We start from the raw sequence: 16,865 nt of genomic DNA, 5'->3' as shown, positions 1-16,865 counted from the left end.
CTCTCTCTCTCTCTCTCTCTCTCTCTCTCTCTCTCTCTCTCTCTCTCTCAAATAAATAAAAAATTTTAAAAAAAGTTGTTTAAAAAAAAAAAATTGGCCTTTTAAGGCTGAGATAATACTTCAGTGGCAGTGCACTTCCCTCTGCCCTAAGTTCCATCCCGCAATGCAAAAATAAATAAAAATAAAATTAGCTTTTTAAAGTTTCATTTCTGTATATGTGAATCTACATTATATTAATTAGTTAAGTCATTATCATCTTTAAAATTCCAGAAATCAATCTAATTTTATTGATATTGATTGTTAAAATTTGTAAGAGAAATGTGATTCCAAATGAATAATTTTCATTGTTTCTCTACTTTTCAAACTATTTTATTTTATAAAGACAAGTGTTAAGAAAAATACCCATTTCTTTCTTAGCAGTCAATCTTTCAAACACATCCTAGAAAGCAACATAAAACCTTTTTTAATTTTTTTATTTTTTAATGTATTTGTTACAGGTTCTCACTACACAGCTCAAATTCATAGTGATCCTCCTGTTTTCAGCACTGGGATTGCAGGTGTGCACCACCATGCCAGGTCTCTATGGCCAGCTCAGTGTACCTGGGGGCAGGGCTGGTACAGCATACTGGGAATTGAACCCCAGTCCCTGTACTATCTCGCCAGCCCACTTTTTTTTTTTAATTTATTTAATACCCATTTATGAGAAGCTTAATCTACACTAAAATAAAATTCTACCAATTCACGTAAGAGGTAATTTATGGAAACACTTCACAATATCTTCCAACTGTTTCAAATGGGCTTATCCTAATGGATTTGATTGAATGACTTATCCAGAGCTATATTGGAAGAGTACATAACATAAAAAACTTATTTCAGCATTTAGTCCACAAGTTCCACACTTCCAAAGTAGTACTTGGAACAATTTATGATGTTAAGTATTTTAAGTCATAGAACCTCAAAATAAATTCATTTGTTGAGTGTTTAAAATCTAAAATGTGGGGCTGGTGAAATAGCTCAGCGGACTAAGTACCTGCTTAGTCCAGTGCAGGGACCAGGGTTCAATCCCTGGGCGTGGTGAGCCAGTCACAAAGACCTGGTGTTGTAGTGCATGCCTGTAATCCCAGTGCTGGGGAGGCTGAAAACAGGAAAATCACAAGTCTGAGCTGTGTAGTGAGACCCTACACCAAATACATAAAAATAAAAAACCTAAAATGTGATTTCTTTTTTACTTGAAATTACAATAACTTCGTCTTCCTGAAGTACAAGATCCACTTGGATGATATTTGAGAATCAAAAGAAAATACAATTAGTGATCTCTATTGTTTATTTACTTTCTAGTATGCCCAACACTATAATCTTCATTAAGTAAGATAATTTGACATTGAAAAGTAAGTGAATATTTTGCTAAAAGTGTTAGTTACTATTGACTACATTAATCCTCAATCCTTTGAAAAATAAATTATTGTCCAGTAAATTGTGCCAATCAAGAATCATAATTAACATGCAGTACTCATACTAACTAAACCATACTTCAGAACATCTGTCAGAAAATTACTTACCTTTTTTTCCAACTAACATGTTAGGAGAGTTCCTTTAGAAATTTTTACTTGGACATCAGAGGCTCAGAATTTTCATTTCAAATATGTTAACAGATTTGTTTGATATAAATGATAAAAGGTATAGTATATTGTTTAATATATTCAGTAATACTTTTCTTAAACGGTAAGACTTAGAATTAGTATGTGCAGAAGGATGTGTATTCTTTGACCCAAAAAAATGAAGACCTTATTTAGATAATTTCATAGAAATTTCCTTAGTGAGCCTTCCCTCTACCTCCTGCCAGTCTATCCAAAGAATCTTTGAAACACGTATACCCACTCTAGTTATCAAATCTAAATACCACAGAAATTGTCACCAGTTATTTAATAAGGTAAAAACTTATCATTCTTATCTTTTCCTTCACCTCTTTTCATTCGCATTAGTTTTAAATGGTTCTTTTACCTCTGAAGCAGTTACTTATACTTTATATCAAAATCAGAACTTCAAAAACTACAATAGTGTCTTTACTGCTTTCTGTAATCTATTCTCAGTTTTAGACTAAAATTACAGCTCCTAAAAAGTTAATATATTGAGAATTTTTAGGAGCAGTTTTTACATTACGTTTAATGTAATCACGTATTTTGCAATTATTGAATTATCAGATGTGTTCTCTTACTGTATCTTCTCTGATTTTGTTAATATAGATTTAATAGAATATTTCTAAAAGTTTTGTTGTAATGTCCTAAATGGCTGGCTAGCTTTAAAAAATTACCTTTCTTGTACACAATAAATACATTGAGACTACCGATTGATTGTACAGAACATCAAAGAAAAACCTCATCCACCATTTTGAAAAACAATCTGCAAGTGTCTTCTGCCGTGGCTGCCTTGCAGAGTTCAGTACGGCACTTTTAATCCAGGAGATTTGGCCTAAATGTCTGTCAGTGTGCAGCAGCAAAGCGCTCAGATTTGCATCAAGTTCATGACACACAAAACCACATTGTTTGAATTGCCAAGATTTTATTTTTCTAACTCTGACCCACGACAAGTAATATTCCAAATATTTAGACTATTTATGTAGAAAATATAGAAATTAGAGCAGTAAATTAATAAATTGAAGAATATATTTTAAGAAAAGCCAACTAAAATTGCCTATGTTTTAAAGAAGAAATAAGACTCCTAACAAATTTAAAAAGTGAAATTCAAAACATGTACCCTGAATTACAGTTTCTGATGTTGGGACTTCAGAACCAAGAACTTGCCAGTGTATAGCTTTGGAAAATACATAAAACTTTGTAGTTACAAGTAAAAAAAAAAATTCAATCAGAACCTTATAATAGATTATTACATGTTTTTTAATGTTGATTTTTAAATGTCAGGATAAATGTAATACCAGTGTGGGCCACAGGGTGGGAGTGAAAGGCAAGAACTTGTGTTGAAGCAGTTTAAATACATAATTCCATTATCTTTGTAGACATTTAAATACTTGTTAATAATAAGGAGCTGTAACTTGATTTTCTTTCCTTTCTGACAACTGCATTCTGTAGAAAAGAATCTAACAAGAGACAAAGATAATTGATTTAAAAATAAAAACCATTATTAGTGAATATTAATGTTTTGCTTGAGTTTCTGATCATATGATGTACCTGGTAACATTTTTAGCCAATAATTGAACTTGAGAAATTCCTTGGCTATCAGTGCTGGAGGTAGTAATTGAATTTAGCAAAAATAATTCGTACTTTCATATGCTTTTATTTTCATTGTACTTTTACCATGATCTCATTTTTTGAAAGACATTGTACATTATGAAGACAAGTTTTCCATTGTTTCTGTTAATCTAATCTCATCTGAGTTTGGAAGCAACTTAAAGTGTGGTCACTTTTATATCTTTAAGGTCAGAAGACAAGATGTTTCTTCCCCTAGAAAAGAAACTTCATCAAGGAGTCCTGGCAGTCCTTTAGCCCATGAAAGGTAGTTTTATGTCCTTGTTTTGTTTTGGTTTTGTGACTCTTAGATTACTAATATTAAAATGTACAGTTTTTCTATTTATTTCTTTTTACATATTTTTCAATTTTAGGAATTATAAAAGATCTGCCTGTTTTTGAACTAGAAGAGACAGAACTGAAACTCCTACATATTAAAATGACATAAATAAGTTAAACAGTTACAGTCTAGCAGAGCTGGATCTAGAAACCAAATTTTGTAAATCTTGGTTATTTCAACAGACCACATATGACAGGCCATATGATTTTATTGATGAATCATAATATGAACCTCACCATTGTCAATAGTTAATTTTCTGTTTATGCTTCAGAAAACACATCAATGCATTAAAGTTTTTAATGTGAGAATAAGATAGCTAGCATCACTGTGATATATGAATAAGTTAGATATACAAGTCTATACTATGTCTATCTGTTAAAACTTAATTTATCACTTACTCTGTGCCTGGTTGTCCAAATATTAAGAGCTATTCAGGAAACATTTCCTACTAATTTAGTCTGATTAATGCTGGGTTATAGCCTTATATTTTAAAATATTAATTTTTTGTTGTTTTTTAGGGATAATTTAGAGAAGACTTTTTGGGCTCTGAAAGAAGAATTTCATAGAATATGTATGCTAGCAAAAGCACAAAAGGACCACTTAAGCAAACTTAATATACCAGACATTGCAATTGGTAAGGCTTAATTTAACTTACTCATTGAAATGGATTTGTTTGAACATAAAAATATTTCTGAATGCTCATAAATATTATTAAATATGTGCATCATGCCCCTCACCCAATCATATTTGAATACTATTTGCTATTGTAAGTTTTGTAAGGTATTACATTATGTAATTCTTGGCTTCTTCTGTTTTCATTTATGTAGTATTAGGTTTATCAACTGAATTGAATAACCTAATTACTACCCAACTTACTGGGAAGACCTGTCTTGAAAAACTACAAAATAAGTACAGACTATATATCCCAGACTTTCAGGTTGCTTTTTGGGGATCATATCAAATTTAAATCATATGTTACTAAGTAAACTAGAAGCTATACTATCACGTGAATTAGCATGATAATAATTAATAACTATAATATCAGGTTTGCTTTTAACTTGTACTTGAAATTTCATTGAATGTTATGGTTAGTTTCTGATAATTTGTTTCAAGAATAAAAATGTACATGCACATTTCCAGTTCTATTGCAGGTGCAAAATACAAATTAGTGTAAAAAACAACTTAGAAAGAACATCTATTTCACATGTGTTGCAGTGTGCTTTTTAAAAGCTCAACCCATCCCTAAAATCTCAGACAGGCTTCTTGGTGTTTGCTACAGTTGTTAGATACTAATAGCAAAATACTAGGGATTAAGTCTGTCAGCCAAGAACATCTAAAGACAGAAAGAAGGTAAATTGATCGTTTCTACTGATAAATTCTCCTTTACCCTTGTGATCTGAGGTAATATGCAGTTAATTCCCAAGCGATGTGATTTACAGCATTCACTCTCAAGAGAGATGCAGCAGTGACAACTAGCACCCCTTTATTTAAAAATCACTTTCCATTTCTTACAGCTCTTACATATGAGCTGTTTAAAATCATTATAGGGTGGAAATTCACTTTTTGAAACTACAACCTTGCTTTTGGTGAAACTATATAATGAGGTAAGGAAGAAACAAAACAATCTTTGTAAATAGGCATAATTTGTTCCTTCCCCTTCTATTCCTCCACCTTTCCCCAAAAGACCTCTTCATTTCTCCATCTAAATTATTGTCATTTTCATGAAAAATAGATCAGTTTTACAGAGTAAAGATACTAGCTGTGTCTGAAGTAGACATTATTTTTATTTAAAATATGTTAGCTATGGCCTAGAATTCATAAGCATGCTTTTTGAACATCAACATCTTATCAAAACATTGTAATAGTGATACATCCTTTGTTACACAGAGAACATACCCCATTATCAATGGCTTAATACTTTGACCATTTTTAAATTGCACAGGTCTGAATCTGCGTATTTATCTGTCAACTAGAACACTTGAGTGTTTAGCTTCAGTTTCTTCCTCACTGAAACTGCTTAACATTTTTCCTATGCTTTATATGAACTGTGTCACAAATAATAAATACAACATTATTCATGAAATACTGTGGATCTACTATCCTACAGATTTCAGTGAAGTTTTGCTCTATCCAAACAGAGACTAAAACACCAAATACTATGCCCTGACAGTAGCAGATCAAAAGGGAAAAGAAAGAAAAAAATATTTTGGAAAAATATGCCTATTCTCAGGGTTCCCAAATATATATGCTACGTTGAATAAAAATATAGAGAAACTATTTCACATATTATATGCATGGTATATATGTAGAAAAAGTATAACAATTATTGTTCCAATTTTGTAATTAAAATGCTTTTACTTTTAAAGAACCAAATATAACTAATTTCGAAATGCTGAGTTAGTAAAATTATACATTTCCTTTTATTTTTTTTTTTCCCAGTCATCCACATATGGCAATAGCCTTGGGAAAAGGATAAAGATAGAAATGTATGTTTAAGCAAATATGTCGAGGAGAAAAGCACTATTTGATCCAAAAGGAAGGTCTCATTTTATTGGCAATAAAGAGAGAATATAGGGTTAAGGATTGCAAACAACCATCAGGTTCTTTTCCTTTGTCAGTAGTCACAGTAACAAGACTGAGAAGTAGTCTAAATAGGTAGCCTGTACGTAGAATTTGGAAATCTAAAATTGTTTCTCATCTTTTTTGTTTTCCTTGCAAAAATAACTATTCTTGAAACATACACACATAAAGCTATTTGTTCACCTAATCTTTTTTCTCATTATAGTGTCAGGACAAGTATTTTCATGCACTTTGTTGGAGTTTAACGTTTTCTATTGTTAAATTTTTAGTAATTTTAGGAGTCTTAGTTTTAAATCTTTTAATCGATATTTACTATCTCCACATGAACATATAAACTTGAATTTTAATGTGGCTGAGGTTATATGCCAGCTAGCTATACTGAAAGAAAATAACTGCTTTATTATAGCTGTTTGATTTCCCCATGTTTTCTTTGCAAGGGGAATAGGTCAACTGCTAGGAAAGTAATTCCAAGCGTATTTCTGTCAATTTGAGGACTCCTCTCTATATATAGAAACCAACATGTTCAATTTAGCATAATGGTTCTGAGCACAGACTCCAGAGCTAGACTTCCTGGGTTCCAGTGCCAGATCTACCACTCAGTAGCTGTAGAGCTTGGAATTAACCTCTCCATGTCCCATTTTTTCCCGTAGAAATTGGGGATAATAGTGTCTAATATGGGATAATGGTGCCTACCTTGGGATTATTCTGAATAGTAAATGAATTCATGCTCTTCTAACAATTATAACAGCACCGGGAGTGTTATTAATGTTAATAGTTGTTGCCATTAGCAGCAGCACCAGATTCTAAAGTATTCACCCTGTTCTTGTGAAAATCATTTGATACGCTTTCCTCCTTCTCACATGTTACACATTTTGATTACTATTTGCTACAATATCTTGCCATCTTCAAATCCACTGCCAGGAAAAATGACTACTTGAAAGCTAATGGACTTTAAGAACCTCAGAGGTCGAAGAAATCCAGCTAAACAATTGAGCTCATTCTCAGTTACTGTACTACTCCTAATCACAGACAGGATATCTAATAAATGTGGATTATTATTCTAGGCTCTGTGAAGAAAAGAATGCAGATTCATTCAGAATTTACTTATTTATGGCACACTATGTGCCAGGCACTAAGCAGGATACTGGAGTAAATAGTGAATAGAACATAGGTTAGGACATCAGAAAACCTACTTTAATGGGAAGAAAAGAAGTATGTTTGAAAGTATAACACTGACTGTTCACTCTTCAGGTTACCTAATAGTCCTAGGAGAGCCATCCAGAGAAACTAATGCCTAAATCAAGACAAATTAGAATTAGGCAAAGAAAAATGAAAGGGAACATATTAGACAGTACATGTACAAAGGTCTAGAGATAAGCACACAGGTATTTGGGAAACTATACAAAGTTCATTATAGCTGGACTATGAATTAAAACCAGAATGCTGAAAGGTGAGTGTGGAAAGTGCCAAAGGACCAATTATGAATAGTTATGTGCCTTGTATGAGGGCCAAAGAGTTTGGAGAGTCATGAAAAGCTTTTATTAAGGAAGTAACATGACCAGATTTATACTTTAGGAAAACTACTCTGAGAAGGAAGGGTAGGAGGGAGAGTTGCAATGTCGAGAACAGATTGGATGTGAGACAACTTCAGAGGCATGGAAGCAGTTCAAAGGCTGTTGTAATAATCCAGTAAGAGGGGATGGTGTGGGCTGCAGAGGGGCAGGAGATACATAATAGGATTAACTGAAGAAGTTAGTTTCGTTGTACTACACATTGTACAGAAGATATTTTATGTTAGAAATATGTGGTAACAAAAAAGAAAAAGCTGTCTTGACACACCAACAATCAGAGGAACTGACGTGATGGGTGCTTGCTGATTTGGGCAAACACTGCAAGGTGTTCTTTGTACCTTCTCTACCTCAACCTGCATCCTTGTCAGAGTCTCCATTTGTGAATATATCACTTCAATAATGACAATCTACTTAAAATTCTACTTTTAATTTTTTTTACTATTTATTATTGAATAAAAATGTTACCAGCTTCATTACCTTCTTGAACTGACACAATGGAGCATAATTTAGTTTTTTTTTTTTTTTTTTTTTTTTTTTTTTTTAGTATCTCAGGTCGTCAACATGAAGTTTTTTTTTTGTTGTTGTTTATTGCAAAATATAGCTCCTAGTGGCCCCACATTAGACTGCAGTGTTTTCTGAGTTGTTATACCTATATATTTGTTATTACTTTCTCCATGCATTCAGCTATGGATTTCTTATCTGCCTTTACCATCTTGTTTTAATTTGTTGTTTCAAATAAGCTATGAGCTAAAGACCCATCAAGCTTGTTAGAATAAATGTAAAATGAAAATAGAAGCAAAATCCATGTGTCTGTTGCCCTTTTAGCCCTTATTCTGACTCCACAGAAGTTATGCTTCCTTCCTAGTTTTTTACTGTGTCCTAGAAAGCTGAATTTTTGGATAAGTAGCTTTTGGATAAATGTGCTACAGAGGTCCTGGTATTAGCTTGATAAATACCTGTTGCACAGAGGTTTGATTTTGTTTTGTTGTGTTTTATTTTCACTTTTTAGAGATTGAACCTAGGGCCTTGTCCCTACTAGGCAAGTAAGTGCTCTACCACTGAGCTGCATTCCCAGCCCCAGAGGTGTTTTTAAAAAATATAACAGGGGCTGGAGAGATGGCTCAGTGGTCTAAAGCACCTACTTGGAACAAGCTTGGCAAAGCACAGGGACCTCGGTTCAATCCCCAGCACCACATGCCGGCCAGACCCGCCCCCTGGTGGGCTGAGCTGGCCACAGACACACACATTAAATAAATGCAATAAATAAAAATAAATAAATATTAAAAAAAAAAGAATCAAGCTTTAAAAAAAAAAATAAAAATAAAAAATATAACAAAACCATATATTCAATAAATTTCATTGTTTGCCTCCATTATTTTCTTCTTCTCAACCTCTATTACCACTCTCTCATGTGAATTATTGAGATAGTGGCTAAATTGATTGGTAGTATACTTAGTTACATATCAGTTTATATAGTAAATAATAAATGACTATATATATTATATATTACGAATTTTCCCTTTTAACTTACTTGTCTAAGCAAGCTTACAGTTACAGCTTCCATTACTGACAAAATGTTTAAATGTATACACTACAGTTTTTTAAGTGTAGAACAGCATAACTGTGAATAAGATACAGAGCTTACAGCAAAAGACCAAGGAAAAGACATGGTTAAACTTTGAGTAATAAGCTATGTTCCAGTTCACCTGCTAAAGACTGCTGAAATTCATGTGTAAGAGGGTAGCAAATATAAAACTCCTAGTTGTCTTCAGTTTCTTTTCTTTTTATGTATTTGGTACAGGGTCTCACTACGCAGCTCAGACTTGTAGTGATTCTCCTGTCTCAGCTTTCCCAGCTCTGGGATTACACGCATGCTCCACAATGCCTGGACTCAGTAGCCAGCTCAGCGCGCCTGGGGGGTGGGGCTGGCATGGTGTGTGGTGTCAGGGATCGAACCCCTGCGCTTGCCTAAAGGCACTTAGTCCACTGAGCTATCTTGCTGCCCCTTGTCTCCAGTTTCTATTAAAAAAATTTTAAAAGTTCATCTTCCGAAAGCTGACTGAACAGATCTTAAAGTATGATTTGAATTATGATTATTTCCCTTTTGTGTTCTTTTTCCTGCAGAAACACAGTGCTCTGTACCTATACAATGTACAGATAAAACAGATAAACAAGAAGCGCTGTTTAAGCCTCAGGCTAAAGATGATATAAATAGAGGTTCATCGTGTATTACATCTGTCGCACCAAGAGGACTAGGTCGAGACGAGGAAGACACCTCTTTTGAATCACTTTCCAAATTCAATGTCAAGTTTCCACCTATGGACAGTGACTCAACTTTCTTACATAGCGCCACAGAGAAACCCAGTGTCCTTGCCCCTGCCACATCTGAGGCAGTGTGCCCAAACAAATTTAATATGGAGCTCAGAGACAACCGAGGAAACATCGTTAAAACAGAAGAAACTTTATTTGAAATTCAGGGACTTGATCCCATAGCTTCAGCTATACAAAACCTTAAAACAACTGACAAGCCAAGACCCTCAAATCATATAAACAATTGCATGAGGACAACTCTGGATAGAGCTTTGTGTTTGCCACCTGGAGACCATAATGCATTATATGTAAATACATTCCCACGTCAGGACCCATCTGGTGCACCTTTTCCCTCACTGGATTCCCCAGGAAAAGCTATCCGAGGACCACAGCGGGTAACTGTTTTGCATAAACAAATATTTCATTATGTGTGAAAACACATTTTGCCATTTATGTATTTCTAGGTTATCAGATATCCTTTTTACATAAATGATTAGCCAGAGTTAAGGTTCAAATTCTATAGCAAAGGAGTGGAATGTACAAATCTGAATACAACGTATGGCAGATTTTTAAATATACATGAACCTTATCTATATCTAGCATGTTATTACTTTCTTGGACTCTAAAAGCTTGTTTACTCAGTATCAGTATTATAACCAGTTTCTTTATTAAATTTCAAAATGATGGGGGTTTTTACAATAAATGCCGTAAGTAATTCATCTTACATGCTTAATTCTCAGAATAAGTGAACTGATTTTCAATTGATACTTATAATTTCAGTTATATGATAAGTGGATCTGTAGGGTTTTAGTTTGGGGTGCTAATCTGGCACAAACATACATATAGCCTAATACATATTTTTAAGTAGTCTTATGAATAAAAGGTAGGATTGAAAGCTACTTGTAACCCACCAATCCACTCCCACTCTCCCTCCCTTTTAGATTCAGGTTCTATCATAGACTGATGCTTCTTGGTTTTTTGTTTTGTTTTGTTTTGTTTTGTTTTTTAAGTTTCAATGCCGAAAAGCAAATGAAAAATGCATATTACAGTAAGTAGAATTTTGTGCAAATCCAAATTGACATGCATGTATAACTTGCAAACTTTTTTTCTCTTTTCTTTGAGATACTTAAGAAAAACTTTGATTAATGTCCTTTGAGCATAAGTACTCTTACAGACTTTCATCAGCATGCAAAGAAGGCAACATTCAAGCTTTATTTTATTTTAATATTGGGGAAAACTAGGCATTGCTGTTGACAAGCCTTAATTATAAACTCACGTTGTAGGTTGTACGCTATTGTGCATCATAGTATCGGTTACAGTTGTTACTCGATGAAACATATTACACAATTTCATGTATTGCAAATATAATTCCTGTGGAGCTGTGAACTGTATCAGTTCTAATGCTTGTTACCTTTTTCTCCATATTTCTTGCCTGTTCTTTTACTAGTTAGTCTGTGCATCCATGTTTCAGTAGATGGCACCCTGCATTGTGCATTTGCTTTCTGTACTCCAGCAAGAGAAACAGCTGGTATGTGATTACAACTTGATGGAAAAGTATTCAGCTTAAAAAATGCAGGAGAGTTGGTGTTGAGCTGTCACACGACATGGGGCATAAGGTTAGATAATTGATATTTTGGCAGAAAAAGCAAAATTAGATTTGTTGGCCATGTTACTTTATAATTGAAAGAATTTTTCATAAAACAAGTTTCTAGGAACATTTCAATATTTTATTAGTGTTAATAAGGTCATATGATAAATACAAAATTCCTGAGTTTGTAGTAACAAGTAAATTTTTGATACATAGTATAAGTTACTTTACACTATTTATTACTACTAAGCACCTGTTCTACACATTCAGTTATTATAGCAAAAACTAATATGTATTAGCATATCTTTGTTTTATTTGATTTTCTTTTCTTGAATCAGCTATTAAGGTATAACTAAATTCCATGAAGAAATCAAATGTGAATTAATTGCTTCTAATGGAGAAGAACTTTGAAGATAAGTTAGCAGTGGAATTTTGGCTTACCAAATATGAAAGCTGAATTGCTTCTAAGTTAATTCTTTTTATTCCATAGATCTTAGCAAAAATTTTCTTTAATCTTCTTAAAACCTTACTGACTTTTTATTAATTTTTACTTTTTGTTTAAACTCCAGACAGTAATATTTGAATATAGTTAACCTTGATTTTTGTTTGTATACTTTAAAATATGGCTTTTGTTTTATAGAAGAAAGGCTTTTCTAAAAGTTTATTTTGCCCAATTTTTATAATGTTTATTTTAGATATTACTATTTTTTATGTCAAAATGGCTACTTCTCATGAAATCAGTCTGTGTTATTAAGTCCTACATACTGACAGTATCTTGTTGCCTAGATCTTGCATATTCCAATTGTATACACCTGTCCAGTAAAATGTTACAGGAAGACAGTTATGTCATGAAATCCAAATGCTTCAAGTAGTGATATGTAGATGATTGGCTTAGGTAAATGATTGGTTAACTAGAAAGAATGAAAATTGTGAGGTTGGGCAATAGGCTGTGGTTCATTTAAAAATACAGCAGTAATAGTAACATCAAGAAATATCTTTAAATTGTGCTGTAAAGTGATTTTTTTCCTCAAAATATAAAAAAAAGGGATGTGGCAGAATAACTTACCTATGTTAAGGCAAGGGAGAATATTTTTTAAATAACCTGGCTTATGCAATTCAAAAAATAATTTTCTAGTGAATGTTAGTTATCAGATACCATCTATTAAACTAAATATTGTATCTTCTAAAAGCTTTTTAAAAAATTAAAACAGTTTTTCATTTAATTTGCTGGAGGTTATAATGGAAGTGGGTCTATTAAATTAGAATTTTCCATAATTCTTTAATTGGGTAGCTATTAAATTCCACTGTATTTTGCACAAGAAAGAATATGAAGGCCAAGCTACAGATTAAATAATGGGCACAAAATTAGAAGTGTCTGATACTAGCTTTTGTTGAATTAATTTAAATATGTAAGTTTTCAGAAACGAGCCCCTCCCCCAATAAAATTAGCCACTAGACTCTGTTCAGTAGTTGATTTTACTTTTTTAAAAATCAAAGTGCTGACTCATATATGATTGATTTAAATTACTTGTGGTTAAGGTACATGTATACACATATACACAAGTCTAGTATACCATGTATTAAAAGAAGGCACTGTGATTTAAGGTTTCCATCATAAAATTAAAAAGGTAGAATTTAGTTTAAAAGTCTGAAGTTTGAATGTTTGTTCCAAAATGACTACCATATAGAGATAACTAAGCACTAAAAATTGCTGGAGCTAAAGCTACAATGATCTTAAAATATGTAAAGATAAAACACAGGAGTGTGTGCTTTTAGTGATTTTTTTTTTTCTTTCTTCCCTTACCCCCATGAAGCCTAGGGCCTCATGCATGCAAACCAAGCACCCTACATTAATATACACCCTTCATACCAGTGATTTTAATCAAAGTTTAGTTGTACCCTTTAAAGGAAAAAAGAATTGAGTTGTATCCTCATTCGAACTCTGTGGAAACTAACTTGGCTTCATATTAGAAAATTTCATATATAAATACACATAACTCATTCAAATATTTGAATTTTAAATTTGATTCAAGTTGATTTGAAACCCAAGTAACAGAAGATGTTGTTTGTTTGTTTCCCACAGCCTCTTTGGAGCCCCTTTCCTAATCAAGATAGTGACTTACTGGCACAAAGCGACTCCGACTCAGAGCTGCAAGTACCTCGAGTGTGTGAATTCTGTCAAGCAGTTTTCCCACCGTCCATTATGTCCAGGGGGGATTTCCTCCGGCACCTTAATTCACACTTCAATGGGGAGACGTAAGGCATCCTGAAGAACACAGATCTCAAGTGCTGTGGCATGATTTGGTATTTGTAATACTATAAACACTTGATTGGAATCTAACTTGAAGATCATTTATAGAAAGTAGTATTGTTATTTAAATTTTTCTAGACCTATTTTATAACTTTTATTACCCTTTAAAGATCATTTTGTAAAAAAAGGTAATACGATATAGTCTTGTTTACAATATCATAATTCAAAATTATGTATATGACTTACAGAGTTGTATAATCATGTTTGCTTCAAGTATCTAAGCTTATTTCTTGGATTTCTAATGAGACCTAATTTGATGATGACAAATGTTTATAGGGTTTCTGTTTTCATTCAAAAATTAGATTATGCAATCAGTAATGTTCTATATGAATAAATGTACAACAGAAAATAGATCAACAAATATGTAAGTACCAATTTGAAGATATTTGTTGTTCAGTGATAACTATTTAAATACTCCTGGATTTTTAATAATATATATGGTTTCAATTTTTACTATATACCTACATGATGAAATGAATTAAATGTTAACTCCTAATGTGATCACTAGTGTGTTCTTTTGTTCCTTCAATAAATAAATAAATCGCATTTGGGGAGCATTTGTAAAATTCATGTTTTCTTTCCATTAACTTAGAGAAGAGTGATGACTGGATCTGGTGACATTTATTGTAATTAGTAGGTCACTTTGAATTTTAAAATCATTTCTCAAATGAAACTTTCTAAAGAAACATTTGCTTTTAATGAGAGCAAATATACAACCCTGTAAGGACCATCCATATTTATTAATTTAGATTAGAGCACTGACATTCTTGTTGAGAAATTTGTTATGCATCGTTAGCAGCCTGACTGATGGCCACTGGAAGACATTGGAGAGGGAGGATGCCCAAGTTAGAGTGCTGAAAATTTGCCTAGAGACTCCCCTTTATCTCCCTCTTGCATTTCTCTTTTACCCTGATTTTTCAAAAGATCTGTTGCATGGCTTCCATTTTAAACATTGATAAGCATTGATTTGCAACTCTCAAACAGAAATTGAAGACTTGATGCAGCAAGTATTGTGAACTGGAGGATTTGGGGTGGGGAATCCGCGAAGGTCCCAGCGTGCAGTGCACAGCCTGGACTTGTGGAGGAATGCGAGCGGTGCCTCAACTTCTCAGGGTGCCATGTGTGCCACACTGACATCTTCCTCACCAAGGTGACATAGCGATTATTAGGTATTCACTGCGAAGGCTTCTGCGGCATGTACATCTTTTCCTTGCCACTGGGGCCAAATGCCTAGACAGTTATCCAAGGCTCCTCCCTTCCCCCATACTTCTCTACTCTGCTCACACACAAAACTGAAGCTGAAACTCGCCAGTGTGTACCAGCCAGAGTAAACCACAGTACCTATTTTGTGAAAGGGGATTATATTCCTGGCCTTCCATAGAAAGGGGAGAGTCCTTCTCACAAGCCTGACACCTAATTTGCTGAGCACCCAAGAAAACTAGCCCTGAAAATAGACCACTGACCCCTTTTCTCCTGCCAGATCTTTCCGCCTCCGCCACCTGTAAGTGGGAGCTGGGGACTGTGTTCTCTTGGATCCTAGGGGTACCCTGAGAGACGGAGACCTTTGAGGGCCACTGTGTGCTCAGCAGAGGGCGCTGGCTGCAGCCGGCATGGTGGCCTGGGCCCCTCAGGGTCTGACCCTGTGTCTCCGTCTGAGTCGTGCAGGGGCTGCCTCTTGGCATGGGCTAAGCGTGGCCGGGTAAGAACAGCTCCCAGGTAAAAAAGCTGCACACGCAAAACGCTGAGTCTGAAAAAACCACCCCCGCCGAGGCGCGGCAGTTGTGAGCGGGATGCCTGAGAAGTGGGAGGTGAATGTCCTCGGGAGGGCCCCCGCCCCGCGCAGCTTTCCCCGGAGGCTCAGGCTGCTGCCAGCGGGGACATCTGCTTTCTTACACTCCAGCCTGGCTCCCCGCCCCCTCAGCCCCGGGTTGCGTGGTTATTTTACCAACACGGGGGGAGGGAGAGCTCGAGGAGGTAGGAAGGGGTGGATGGAAGTCTGGAAGATTTGCTTCCCCCCCCCCCTCCCCTCCCCTCCTTGCTTCTTCACATCTTTTAACCTTCAAGGTAAAGACTTCATAAATATGAAACAGGAAGCGGGGCCGCTGGCACCTGGGCCGCCGGGGCCGGGCCTCGGCCTCCCCGGGCGCAGGCTCGGGCGCGGCTGGGCTCGGCGGGCGCAGGGGCCGCAGGGGGCGCTCGGCCCGTGGCTCCTTCTCCCGGCTGCTGCCTCGACAGCTGCGAGTAGCTCCAGTAATTAGACTGTCAGTGCTTGTTAGAGGCGAGGGGCGCGCGCTGCTGACAGCAGATTCCGAGACTCCCCGGCTTAATTTCTAAAGATCTTTAAAGCATTAATTGAGGTCTCCCCAACTCTTCCCTCCCGTCCCCCTCCGCGACTCCTCCCTTCCCAAAATATCCTCGGGAGAAGATTGCGCGTGGAAGCCGCGTCCCCGCCGCCGCCCCGCGCTGCCGGTTCGCAGCGACACGGGGCGGCGCGCGTGTGCGCGTAGGTTAACTCGCCGAGGACGCATCCAAATAGGCACCAGGATTGCATTTAAAATAATAATAATAAATAAATAAATCAACGAGGAAGGAAAGGGGGGAGGGAAGCAGAAGTCGGGAAGAAAAGAGAAAAGCAGCAGGCTGATTACGAGGTGTCAAAACTGCCAGGAGCAAGAAGGTGATAGCAATCAGGGGTGAGAAGAGTGCGGCATTCGTGCGGGGCAACTAATTATCCGTCTCATTTGAGAAGAGCAGCATTTGAGGCAGCAGCGTTCGCCTGCTGAACGGTGACAGATTGGCGCGGAGGAGAGGGGAGGTGTTAAAACAATGGAGCCGGGCGGCGAGCGCTGCTGCATGCTAATCAGCCTCCCCCCGCCCCGCCGCCGCCTCCCGCAGCCCGCGGCCCGCGCGCCCTGCCCGCCGC

The 16,865-nt window shown here is 35.9% G+C and overlaps 1 protein-coding gene across 1 annotated transcript in view; it reads left to right on the top strand.

Moving 5' to 3' along the window:
* Positions 1 to 14,443, top strand: part of Tank (TRAF family member associated NFKB activator) — an 85,077-nt gene extending 70,634 nt beyond the window's left edge. The window contains exons 5-8 of the mRNA XM_023713792.1: positions 3,434 to 3,510; positions 4,101 to 4,216; positions 9,858 to 10,438; positions 13,715 to 14,443. Of these exons, the coding sequence (XP_023569560.1) occupies positions 3,434 to 3,510; positions 4,101 to 4,216; positions 9,858 to 10,438; positions 13,715 to 13,891 (951 nt within the window). The 3' untranslated portion in view covers positions 13,892 to 14,443. The remainder of the gene's footprint in view (positions 1 to 3,433; positions 3,511 to 4,100; positions 4,217 to 9,857; positions 10,439 to 13,714) is intronic.
* Positions 14,444 to 16,865: the final 2,422 nt, after the last annotated feature.

This window comes from Octodon degus, unplaced genomic scaffold, assembly GCF_000260255.1.
Source record: "Octodon degus isolate 3935 unplaced genomic scaffold, OctDeg1.0 scaffold00032, whole genome shotgun sequence".
Classification (NCBI taxonomy): Eukaryota; Metazoa; Chordata; class Mammalia; order Rodentia; family Octodontidae; genus Octodon; species Octodon degus.
This window is presented reverse-complemented; position numbering and strand designations above follow the sequence as displayed.